At 43.5% G+C, this 12,798-nt stretch overlaps 1 protein-coding gene across 1 annotated transcript in view; it reads left to right on the forward strand.

The window, feature by feature from the left end:
* Positions 1 to 12,798, forward strand: part of PSME4 (proteasome activator subunit 4) — an 85,816-nt gene that overhangs the window by 62,277 nt on the left and 10,741 nt on the right. The window contains 9 exon segments of the mRNA XM_083432428.1: positions 283 to 352; positions 1,900 to 2,025; positions 4,286 to 4,438; positions 5,886 to 5,990; positions 8,007 to 8,098; positions 9,214 to 9,345; positions 10,360 to 10,568; positions 10,995 to 11,080; positions 12,464 to 12,592. Coding sequence (XP_083288554.1) covers positions 283 to 352; positions 1,900 to 2,025; positions 4,286 to 4,438; positions 5,886 to 5,990; positions 8,007 to 8,098; positions 9,214 to 9,345; positions 10,360 to 10,568; positions 10,995 to 11,080; positions 12,464 to 12,592 — 1,102 coding nt within the window.

The raw sequence follows: 12,798 nt of genomic DNA on the forward strand, positions 1-12,798 counted from the left end.
ACATTATTTCTCCAATATACCTTTTAAACATATTCATCTCTTTGGAGTTTGATCTTACCTATCTACCTAACACATTTTCCTGCAGTGAGTTGCAGTGGGGTCTAAATTTTGATTTGGCAATGCTACCTTTTAAAAAAGAACATGTTTGAGCTCTGTAGAAGTTTGCCTCCCTTTGTCATTGCTATACTGGAACAGTGACCCAGAAAATGCTGTACCTACATTTTTTGTTCAAAAATATTGAACCCTATCTTGATTATTTTTTTCTCTCTTCACAATTTCTAGAAATATGGAGATTTATGCTTCTGCTGAAGAGCAACCAAAGCTTGGGAGGAGTAGAGATGAGCTTTCAGAGGTGAATGTGATATTTTAAAACTCCACTGAAAGTATTTCCTGGGACTGATTCAAGCTTGAGCATATATATATTTATTCCTGTTGTGATTGTGCATGTTTGAACGATTCCAAAGCCCAAATGTGTGATCTGGATTCCACATAGAAACCTAGGCAAAATAAGAATGCAATTAATGACTTCCCTGTACACCAAAAAACCTTTTGGTAAGCTCCATGGTTATTCTGATCGTGTTTCACATTATCCTGCCTGTCCCCCAACATGGTGATTCACTTTATAAATGATAAATATAATAGCTTGATCATTTTCTCTAATGGGAACATTAGTTACAGTGGTACCTCGCAAGACGAATGCCTCGCAAGACGAAAAACTTGCAAGACAAAAGAGTTTTTTGAGTTGCTTTGCAAGATGAATTTCCCTATGGGCTTGCTTCGCAAGACGAAAACGTCTTGTGCCTTTTTCTTAAAACCGTCAATGCATTCCTATGGGAAACTGTCAATGCATTTCCTATGGGAAACCGTGCTTCGCAAGACGAAAAATTCAGAAGACGAAAAAACTCGCAGAATGAATTAATTTCGTCTTGCGAGGCACCACTGTAAAAAGCAGCTGCTATGCAGGTTCTCTTGAGTGTGTCACACATGTGTTTTTAACAATAATTGCAACATGAACCGATTCTTGCATGGGCCATTATAGAATCTCATTTATGTGTCCCAGTGCACATGTAAAAGAAGTCATAAGCAACGGCTTGCCATGAATTAGTGTTACTTGTTCCCATTTGTGCCCGCCCTTCAGTTTTCTTTCCCAAGTCGGGAGGCACTCACAGTTTGTTTCTCTCCATATAAGCGATGAGCAGCTTACCATTCAAAAAAAGTTGATGATTTCTGGCCACCCGTGGATGCTTTGGCTATTACTTTACTTCAAAGGTGACCAACTTGGTCTCTCCAGATGTTCTTGGGCTGTATTTCCCAGCAGTCCCAGCCTGGATCACCATTAGTCAGGGGTGATGTAGACCAAAAAATTATCTGGAGCACACTATGTTAGCGACACCTGTTTTCATTGCACCACACTGGTTTATTGAGCATGTGGGTTGTCTTGTCAACTCAAAATGATTGCTGAACCGAGGATGGAAAGTTAGCAAAAGGAAAAGCATTGCTGTAGAAAGCTACACAAGGTCTTTCAAAGCTTAAAATTTAAGAGTATTTTGTCCTTGCCAGGATTCTGAAAGTCTTGCAGTTCTTCTAATGAGCATGGAAAAATGAGGCTGGTTCAAAGGTTGTCAATTGAGTTGCAGCAACTGATGTCCCGGCTCTCATTAATTTCACAGGAACCCAGATTTCTATCGGTATTTCCACAAAATGCAGCTGCTTTGAAATGAGCTGCACTCGTGAATAATGTTTCCTTTGACCCCAAATGCCTGTTTTTGTTAAGGTGTCACATATCTGAGACCATAAACTATGCAGACTTTTTTTCCAGGACAATGCCTGACTGTTGTACGAACCAAACAAGGCCTTTTAGTTTCATTGTGCTCTTGTTTCTTCTTTTTTTTTTTACAGGCGGAACAGGTCATTTATGATCATTTTTCTGATCCAAAATTTGTTGAGCAGTTAATCAAGTTTCTTTCTTTAGAAGACAGAAAAGGAAAGGATAAATTTAATCCTCGCAGATTTTGCCTCTTCAAGGTAACCAGCTATCTATTTCTTTGATTAGTTACACCTTCTAGAAAATGATAAAATCCTTTGCGAAAAGCTCTATAATATATGAGCCATGCAGTTAAACTTCTGTATTCCACATATTGATCCAGTTTGGACAATTGAACCAAGGTCTCCTAAACCATGGTTTATGAAGCTGTGAATGAATGTCTTGACCAAGTTGTCCTTAGCCCCTCTATTAAAGGGAGGTGGCGCTGTGGTCTAAACCACTGAGCCTCTTGGGCTTGCTGATTGGAAGGTCAACAGTTCGAATCCCCATGACGGGGTGAGCTCCCGTTGCTCTGTCCCAGCTCTTGCCAACCTAGCAGTTTGAAAGCACACCAGTTCAAGTAGATAAATAGGTACTGCTGTGGCAGGAAGGTAAACAGCATTTCCATGTGCTCTGGTTTCTGTCACAGTTTCCCGTTGCACCAAAAGCGGTTTAGCCATGCTGGACACATGACCCAGAAAGCTGTCTGTGGACAAACGCTGGCTCCCTCAGCCTGAAAGGGGGATGAGCACCGCAACCCAATAGGCACCTTTGACTGGACTTAACCGTCCAGGGGTCTGTTGCCCCCCCTTTTTAGCCCCTCTATTCTGTTTGTTGTGGGGGAGGAAGGGAAAGGAGAATGTTAGCCGCTTTAAGACTCCTTAGGGTAGTGATAAAGCGGGATATCAAATCCAAACTCCTCTTCTTCTCTTTGCTTACCTCTTTGGAGCTTATTTTCTGACTTGTATTGAGCCAGAGTTTTCATTTGCGGACAACCCAGAATCTGCTGTGCTTATATTCATTATATTGCCTTCTGTAAGACTTACATGGGGCGGGGGGGGGGGGGGGGAGAGAGACAGAGACTCTACAGCCATAGCAGGTGGTTTAACTTTCCAACGGTTTGACTTTCTTCCTAAATGGCAAATTCTTTCTATTGTCTCCTGTGGCAGACAGATGCCCACTTAAAAAAAGACCCCATAAAAGGGGCAATACAGTGGTACCTTGGGTTACATACGCTTCAGGTTACATATGCTTCAGGTTACAGACTCCACTGACCCAGAAATAGTGCTTCAGGTTAAGAACTTTGCTTCAGGATGAGAACAGAAATCGTGCAGCGGCAGCAGGAGGCCCCATTAGCTAAAGTGGTCCTTCAGGTTAAGAACAGTTTCAGGTTAAGAACGGACCTCCGGAACGAATTAAGTACTTAACCCAAGGTACCACTGTATATGCTTTTGGGGAGCTTGCTTGCAAATATATTTTGAGGGAAATGTTGAAAAATATAACTTCATGCACCTATGTAAAGTAAAGGTAAAGGTGCCCCTGCCCGTACGGGCCAGTCTTGACAGACTCTAGGGTTGTGCGCCCATCTCACTTAAGAGGCCGGGGGCCAGCGCTGTCCGAAGACACTTCCGGGTCACGTGGCCAGCGTGACATCGCTGCTCTGGCGAGCCAGAGCTGCACACGGAAACGCCGTTTACCTTCCCGCTAGTAAGCGGTCCCTATTTATCTACTTGCACCCGGGGGTGCTTTCGAACTGCTAGATTGGCAGGCGCTGGGACCGAACAGCGGGAACGCACCCCGCCGCGGGGATTCGAACCGCCGACCTTTTGATCGGCAAGCCCTAGGCGCTGAGGCTTTAACCCACAGCGCCACCCGCGTCCCCCTCATGCACCTATGTAGGCATGTGCAAATGCAGGGGGGTTCTCCCTTATTCCTGGGGGTGGGGGGTGGCACAGAACTGCAACACTTCCAACACAAGTCTCTGTTGCTTTTCTCTCATTCATGGTTTATGCATCTTTTAAAGTTAAGACCAGTACAGTGGTACCTCTGGTTACGAACTTAATTCGTTCCAGAGGTCCGTTCTTAACCTGAATCCGTTCTTAATCTGAGGTACCACTTTAGCTAATGGGGCCTTCTGCTGCCGCCACGCGATTTCTGTTCTCATCCTGAGGTAAAGTTCTTAACCCGAGGTACTACTTCCTGGTTAGCAGAGTCTGTAACCCAAAGTGTTTGTAACCTGAGGTGTTTGTAACCCGAGGTACCACTTTATCCTAATCTGTGTCTATAGCAGGCCTTATTTTATTTTTAATACAGCTTTGGAAAGTGTGCATTGCATTAATGGATGGAAAAGTACCCCTTTTGATTATATTTTTCATGCGTTTTCTAGAATTAACACTTTGGCACAGTTAAGTTAGGGGTTGTGCAAGCCCTTTTCGTAAAAGTGACGAGTTTAAAACTAAACCATGCGTCTTGTTTTAACAGGGCTTGTTCAGAAACTTTGACGATGCCTTCTTGCCTGTACTGAAACCCCACTTAGAACGTTTGGCAATAGATTCCCACGAAAGTCCCCAACGATGCATAGCTGAAATTATAGCTGGTGTGATAAGAGGATCTAAGCATTGGACATTTGAAAAGGTAGTGTGCACTTTGCTTAATTTTTGCAAAAATGAAACAGCTGTGCATGCACAAGGATTACCACTTTCTCACCCCCCTGCATGTCCGCCAAATATGATCCGGAGGGTTGTGGAAACCCCCAGAACAAATTTAGGAAAAGGGCCATTTCGCAAACAGAGAGCCTTGTGCTGACGGAACTACTTTCTCAGCGCTTTGTTGAATATAACCTATATTTATTTAGGTTATTTTTTATACTGCACTTCATCATAAGTGTCACAGGGTGGTGTAGAACAAAATAAAATGCAATAATTAAAACCAGTGCACACAGAATATAAACCTGTAAAATCCCAAGGTGGTTAGAAAAGCTACATTGAATTCCTGAGGAAGAAGAGAAAATAAATACCATACTTTTTGCTCTATAAGACTCACTTTTTCCCTCCTAAAAAGTAAGGGGAAATGTGTGTGTGTCCTATGGAGCGAATGCAGGCTGCACAGCAATCACAGAAGCCAGAACAGCAAGAGGGATTGCTGCTTTCACTGTGCAGCGATCCCTCTTGCTGTTCTGGCTTCTGAGATTCAGAATATTTTTTTCTTGTTTTCCTCCTCCAAAAGCTAGGTGCGTCTTATGGTCTGGTGCGTCTTATAGAGCGAAAAATACGGTAATACCAGTTTTAAACTTTCAAAGAAATCATTGCTTTTTTTGAAGCCCGCTCTACCCCGGTCTAAAAGTTGTACATTGATATTAATTGGTTTCTGGGATTTCCTAAACAAATATATGGAATTGCTAAAGTATATTTACCCCTTGGTATCAGAATCATGAGTAGCTAAGAATGAACTACTGTTTATTCTCTGATCCTTTAAGGTTGGCCATTGGCCCAAAATATTAAGGATTCCGTGTTCTTGGTTTTGGGTTCCTCCAGATCTTAGGCTGCAGAGATTCTGACAGGAGCTCTATTTCAGATTTCCATACTGGCAACGTTACCTTGCCAGAAATTAAATTTTGTTGAGTTTTTTGTTTTGTTTTTTAATTGAGACAGCTTAAGCAGTATCTGAGCAGTGTGCAAGAAAACAAAACATAAAAATGCAGCGGCAGTGCTAAGAGAGAGTCCATGTGTCATATGTACAGGGGTGGACCTCAAGGTGTTTCGGCGCCTGAGATGCAATGACCTGCTGCCACCCCCCACAATGAAAGAGCAAACTCCGTAAGAAGACTCCCCCTGCTGGGCAGGGAGAAAGAGGAGGTCCTTTCTAGATACCCGCTCCCACCCGGCAGTGAGGCTTTGCAAGAGCTTCCTCCCTATCTGCCGCCAGTCCCTCTCTGCTCCTAGAGACCAGCAGCAAAGCAGAACAGGATCCCACCCCTTGGAGGGTGCCACTTGCGACAGCCGCCTTGCCTAGCCTCACGGGCTGGTCGGCCGTACATACCCACTTCTCATGATTTCTTTCCCTGTTCTCCCTTTTTGTACAGGTAGAGAACCTCTGGAAAGTTCTGTGTCCGCTTCTTAGGACAGCTTTATCCAACATAACAGTGGAAACCTACAATGACTGGGGTACCTGTATAGCAACGTCATGTGTAAGTCCTGGATACCAAGCCCCTTCTTTTTTATTCTGAGGTATGGGAGGAACTGTTCAGTTGTTAGGTGGTTCTGTCACAGCTTTCCAGTGTGACGCGGCAGCTAAAAAAGCCAATGCAATTCTGGGCTGCATCAATAGAAGTATAGCATCTAGATCAAGGGAAGTAATAGTGCCACTGTATTCTGCTCTGGTCAGACCTCACCTGGAGTACTGTGTCCAGTTCTGGGCACCACAGTTCAAGAAGGACACTGACAAACTGGAACGTGTCCAGAGGAGGGCAACCAAAATGGTCAAAGGCCTGGAAACGATGCCTTATGAGGAACGGCTAAGGGAGCTGGGCATGTTTAGCCTGGAGAAGAGGAGGTTAAGGGGTGATATGATAGCCATGTTCAAATATATAAAAGGATGTCACATAGAGGAGGGAGAAAGGTTGTTTTCTGCTGCTTCAGAGAAGCGGACACGGAGCAATGGATCCAAACTACAAGAAAGAAGATTCCACCTAAACATTAGGAAGAACTTCCTGACAGTAAGAGCTGTTCGACAGTGGAATTTGCTGCCAAGGAGTGTGGTGGAGTCTCCTTCTTTGGAGGTCTTTAAGCAGAGGCTTGACAACCATATGTCAGGAGTGCTCTGATGGTGTTTCCTGCTTGGCAGGGGGTTGGACTCGATGGCCCTTGTGGTCTCTTCCAACTCTATGATTCCCTGTAGCTCAGGTTGCTACAGGGCAAGATGTCTTCTCAGTCGTCTTCACTTTTGCTTCCCCTTCCTCCATGCCTCTCCCCTTTGCAGTCATTTTTGTCCATTTTTTGCTCTCTGTAATCCGTCTGGTGTACACAGGGCAAGGTTTGGACTTTGTTCTTATCTTTTCTCTTTTTTGGGGTGCTGCAAATGTGACGTGTTATTCAATCCAAGAGAAAGCTGCTATCTAATTATTGGGTATTTCTGGCTCGTCCAATGACCATCGGGGGAAATAGCGCCTTAGTTAGACAGGAAATTGCAGCGGTGGCTGCTGAGTCTTAAGTTTCACATGAACCTAGAAATTGGGATGAAAACGTACTTTTGAAGACCTGTGATTCAGCCCTCTGGCTGTTTACTCAGAAGTCTTGCTTCTGGTCTTACTCCCTAGCAAATTATAGCCCAGGAATAGGGTTTTGTGCACTCTTAACGCGGGAATAAATACCATTAAACTTAGTGACACTTACTTCTGAGTAACCTGTTTAGGATTGGCGATACAGTGGTGCCTCGCAAAACGAAAAGAATCCGTTCCGCGAGTCTCTTCGTCTTGCGGTTTTTTTCGTCTTGCAAAGCAAGCCCATTAGCGGATTAGCGCTATTAGCAGTTTAGCGGCTATTAGCGGCTATTAAAGGCTTAAGGGATTAGCGGATTAGCTGCTAAAAGGCTATTAGCTGCTATTAAAGGCTTAAGGGATTAGCAGATTAGCTGCTAAAAGGCTATTAGCGGCTTAGATCAGCTGATAAGCGGCTTAGATCAGCTGTTAAGCGGCTTAGCGAACATCTGTTAAGCGGCTTAGGGGCTTGGGAAAAAGGGGGGTGGAGGGGGGAAAAACCCCAGGAATCGCAAGGCATTTTCGTCTTGCGAAGCAAGCCCATAGCAAATTCGTCCTGCGAAGCACCTCCAAAACGGAAAACCCTTTCGTCTAGCGGGTTTTCCGTCTTGCGAGGCATTCGTCTTGCGGGGCACCACTGTAAGGCTTAGATCAAAGCTTTAGCATGCTCAGAGACAAAAAGGGTATGTGCTCAGGGCAAAAAGAACATTTTATACAAGCTGGCATTTTGGAGCTGCAGTGTTTTCTTTTTATGATGGTTTCTGTCTGGATTTTTATTTCTTGCTTGCTTTTTTTAAAAAAACGAAACAAAACACGTTTTTATGCAATAGAACCCACTCTTTTAACAGCACAAATGTTTGATATTGAATTGCCTTTCAGAAAGCTTTACCAAGATTTCACTTGCCAGAAATCATTTTGCCCCTTTTGCCTTTTAAAATGTTAATACAGGAGAGCAGGGACCCTCGAAAGTTGCACTGGTTGTTTGAATTGTTGTTGGAGTCTCCGTTGAGCGGTGAAGGAGGATCATTTGTTGATGCATGGTAAAATAATAATAATAATAATAATAATAATAATAATAATAGTAGTAGTAGTAGTAAAAATTAATAATAATTTTGCCTATTTGTCGTAGGCCAAAGTGTGGAAGACAGTGGGGCTCATATTTATACAGAACAGATTGTTCCCGTGCTGACAGGTTCTCACTCTTGTCAGCTGTTGCACCACAGCATTCAGCAGTAATTGCTTCAGGATCATGCCCCACATAAGGTGCACTGCAGTAATCCAATACAGTCATACCTCATGTTACGTCCGCTTCATGTTACATTCTTTCAGGTTGTGTCCCGCAGCGACCCGGAAGTACCGGAAAGGGTTACTTCCGGGTTTTGCTGCTCGCACATGCGCAGAAGTGCAAAATGACGCCATGCGCAGAAGCAGCGAATTGCAACCCGCGCATGCGCAGATGCGCCGCTGTGGGTTGGGCTCTTCTGATGTTGCGAATGGGCCTCCAGAACGGATCCCGTTCGCAACCAGAGGTACCACTGTATTGAAATAGCCAGTACATGAACTAACGCAGCCAAGCTTTCCCGGTCCAGGAACGGTCATGACTTTCTTACCAGATGCTGCCGGTAAAAGATGCTCTTAGCCACTGAAGCAGCCTGGACATCCAGTGACAAAGCTGCATCCAGAAGCAGGCACATACACACACCATTAAAGAGCCGCTGGAACTATTCTTAATATCCCTGCAGGTTGTACTACTGCAATTTTGGTGGTTTTCATTTCCAGCGAAGTTGTTCCTATGGCCATTTCCCCACCCCCCTTTTAACTACATGAGGAGCTGCTAGTTCAGACATAGACAAACTCGGCCCTCCAGATGTTTTGGGACTACAACTCCCATCATCCCTGACCACTGGTCCTGTTAGAAATGATGGAAGTTGTAGTCCCAAAACATCTGGAGGGCCGAGTTTGCCTGTGCCTGTTGCTAGTTCCCTTGGTTTATTGTAAGCAAAAAATTTAGTCATTGGCCTACCTTTTGTGAGCAATGAAGTGTAAGAGAATTGTTTGTGTCATGCCTTGGGGTCTTTGGGTGGCGATAAAGGTGGGCTTCCCTAAGTTATGACCTTACTATATGTTTTTCTGTCTTTCCCCTGCCCCTTCCTAGTCGACTGTATGTCCTGCAAGGAGGTCTTGCACAGCAAGAATGGCGAGTACCAGAGCTGCTCCACAGATTGCTGAAGTACCTAGAGCCGAAACTCACCCAAGTTTACAAAAATGTCCGAGAGAGGATAGGAAGGTTAGTGTTGCATAGTTTTTAGGCCTGCAGCCCTCAGCTGGAAGCCAGAGGATGGGAGCTCTCGCCCTTTGGCAGAAGCCTTAAATATGGTATAATAGCAATAGTAATTTTACTATTTATATGCCGTCCATCTGACTGAGTTGCCCCAGCCACTCTGGGCGCCTTCCAGCAAAACACAAAAACACAAGAAAACACCAAACATTAAAAACTTACCTAATCAGGGCTGCTGCCAGGTAGTCAGATAGTTGTTTATTTCCTTGACCATCTGATGGGAGGGCGCTCCACAGGGTGGGTGTCACTACTGAGAAGGCCCTCTGCCTGGTTCCCTGTAACCTCACTTCTCGCAGGGAGGGAACTGCCAAAAGGCCCCCGGAGTCAAATATTAATATGTCTTTCCTTCAGAATGCTGGAGGTTGTATGATTAAATGCCCCACCTCAACAACAACAAAACCCTCTCTGTTAATAGAAAAATAGCACATCAGGCTAAGCTAGCATTCTTCTCTCTGAGATGCTAGTTCCTCACAAAAGGACCCTTTTACATGGAGCATTCAAACGTACAACCCCCTTCTCACATAACAATCTGAATGCACTCAAGAAGGCTCTACCTTGTGAATCTTGTGAATGTATTATTGAGAGCCAGTGTGGTGTAGTGGTTAAGAGCGGTAGTTTCGTAATCTGGTGAACCGGGTTCGCGTCTCCGCTCCTCCACATGCAGCTGCTGGGTGACCTTGGGCCAGTCACACTTCTCTGAAGTCTCTCAGCCCCACTCACCTCACAGAGTGTTTGTTGTGGGGGAGGAAGGGAAAGGAGAATGTCAGCCGCTTTGAGACTCCTGAAGGGGAGTGAAAGGCGGGATATCAAATCCAAACTCTTCTTCTTCTTAGCCGTTAGATTTCTAAGGAAGCTGTCAGATTCTCCCCAGGAACTAGAATGAGTGGTAATTTCTGCAACAAATTTGTGAACAGGGTTTAAAGGAAAATATTAAACGTTTATACTTCATTTTCTTTCGTGTAGCGTTCTGACATACATCTTCATGATAGATGTTTCTTTACCAAATACCGCTCCAACAAAATCTCCCCATGTCCATGAGTTCACTTCCCGAATACTTGAAAAACTCAAACCCCTTACAGAAGTGGATGAAGAAATTCAGAATCATGTTATGGAAGAGAACGGAGTCGGAGATGAAGATGAGCGAACTCAGGGCATTAAACTCTTGAAAACCAGTAAGTGCCTGTGCTAAACTTGTGCACACCAAATTAAATGCCCAGCTGTACTTATTTGAGAGTTATTATTTCAATTCGCATTCCGCTTTTTCACATGAGTGTCACCCAAAATAATTCAAATCACGACAGCAAATGTATATACAGGTGCATTATTACAACAAGCAGCCTAATATTGATTGTTTTCATATTGTGCCTCACTCAGAGAGATTTTTTAAAATATTAATAAATTTATAAATGCTTTTAAATGAATGAATGGTCATTTCAAAATGCAGCGAGAGAATAAAACATAATATGACAATCCAAATAATTCCTGTTTGTAATACTAACATTTTAAATTCATTATCAAATGGGCAATATCGACCATTGTGTCTTGCTGTGCTCTGTTTGACCTTGTGCCTGTGTTTGCCTTTCTTCTGCCTTCGACAGTTCTGAAGTGGTTGATGGCAAGTGTGGGGAGAGCCTTTTCCACAGCTGTTGCGGAACAGCTTCAGCTCTTGCCGTTGTTTTTCAAGGTACGTGGTTCGTCAGTTCTCTTTAGGCTTCAGAGGTAATTTCTGAACACATTAAAGCAACAGTGCGGGACCCGGGTGGCACAGTGGTCTAAACCACTGAGCCTCTTGGGCTTGCCGATCAGAAGGTCAGCAGTTCGAATCCACACGACGGGGTGAGCGCCCATTGCTCTGTCCCAGCTCCTGCCAACCTAGCAGTTCAAAAGCAGTGGAAGCAGATAAATCTTAGGTGGTGGTGTTTTTTTCAGATTTAAGGAAGTGCGTTTATTTTTCTTCAAGCACTTCTTCCATTTCTCAAGTATGAAAAGTTTGTTAGAAACAACAACATAATACTTAAAGTAACTCCTTTTTTTTCCATCTGCTCTCTGTCTAAATACTTACACATAGAAACTCATGCCATACTAACAGGTTCTGCCTAAAACAGTTCTTTTTACATCCAGTTTATCTATTGAGAGAAATTATTTGTCTTATTTTGGCTTTTACACCTACTCTTTGATTGATGGTTTGAAGGTATTTATGTACTGCTTTTCAGGTGGGACTCACAAAGCAATATACCAAAGATTGGCACAAAATTGCAGTGAAATTGAAAGACATCTATTTCTTTAGGAGATTGTACAACTCTTCAATTCTCTGCTTCCCTAAGGGCAAGATGGGCTTGATGAGGCACTGCATGTGGTTTTTCATTATCCACTTTTGCGACTGTAATTTGTTTAAAACTATTTTCAATATTGTATTTTTTAAATTGCCATAACTCACCCTTGCTGCCCAATTGTAAAAGATGACAAGCCTTGAGCTAGGGAAGTCTTTTCAGGTTTAATACTGCTGAGAATTCAATGCATATATTCACTTCTTTGTATGCTTCAGATGAAACCCACCAAAGGTTTCCATTTCTGGGAGCGATCCACCAAACACTTGTCCTATTTAAGTCCTGTTTCAGTTAAGGGGATTAGACAGATAATACAGGAATATTTCAGGGAGGCAATTTCCCCTCCCTTTAAAGCTTTAAAATCTCAATTTCATTGTCCAAATCCCTGTATATTTCTAGATTCTCAGAGCCAAGTATTATTATTCTTTGTAAATTTATATAACACCTGAAGAACATAGTAGTGACATCTACTCAGTGTCCTTGGAGTGGGCATATTAATAGCGAAACAAGCAGCACACTTCAGCTGTTGCTTATTTTGTGAATGTACTTCAATACAGCATTTAGGGGCTTTAGGCTTGAATATTTCCTTGATCCCATCTTTTTAGTTGGAGAAGCTGAAACGCTCTGTGGCATTCCCCCGTTGTTGTCCTGCATTGTATTCATTGTACAAAAAAGAAACCACCTTTGGCTGTTGGTCTTCAACCTGTGTCCACTCACCTTTCCTGTTCTTCCTTCCACAGATCGCACCTGTAGAAAATGACAACAGCTACGATGAACTTAAGAGAGATGCTAAGATGTGCTTGTCGTTAATGTCTCAGGGATTGCTGTACCCTCAACAAGTGCCTTTGGTACTTCAGGTGCTAAAACAAGTACGTGGCGCTTTCTTAAGCTGTGTAAACAACAAAAGCATATTTCGTGGTGTCAACATTCCCTCGAGGCAACCGTTGACAGTAAATGCCTTCTGCCTCAGTACTTGGGGGGGGTCTCTTATAAAATTCTGAATTATTTGATGACTACCAAAATGGCCGTCCCTATAGCAGGTGGTATGGGTGTGGAGGGAAGACCTGTTTATTGC

This window comes from Podarcis tiliguerta (genome assembly GCF_965153285.1).
Source record: "Podarcis tiliguerta genome assembly, chromosome: 3".
In the NCBI taxonomy this organism is placed as follows: domain Eukaryota; kingdom Metazoa; phylum Chordata; class Lepidosauria; order Squamata; family Lacertidae; genus Podarcis; species Podarcis tiliguerta.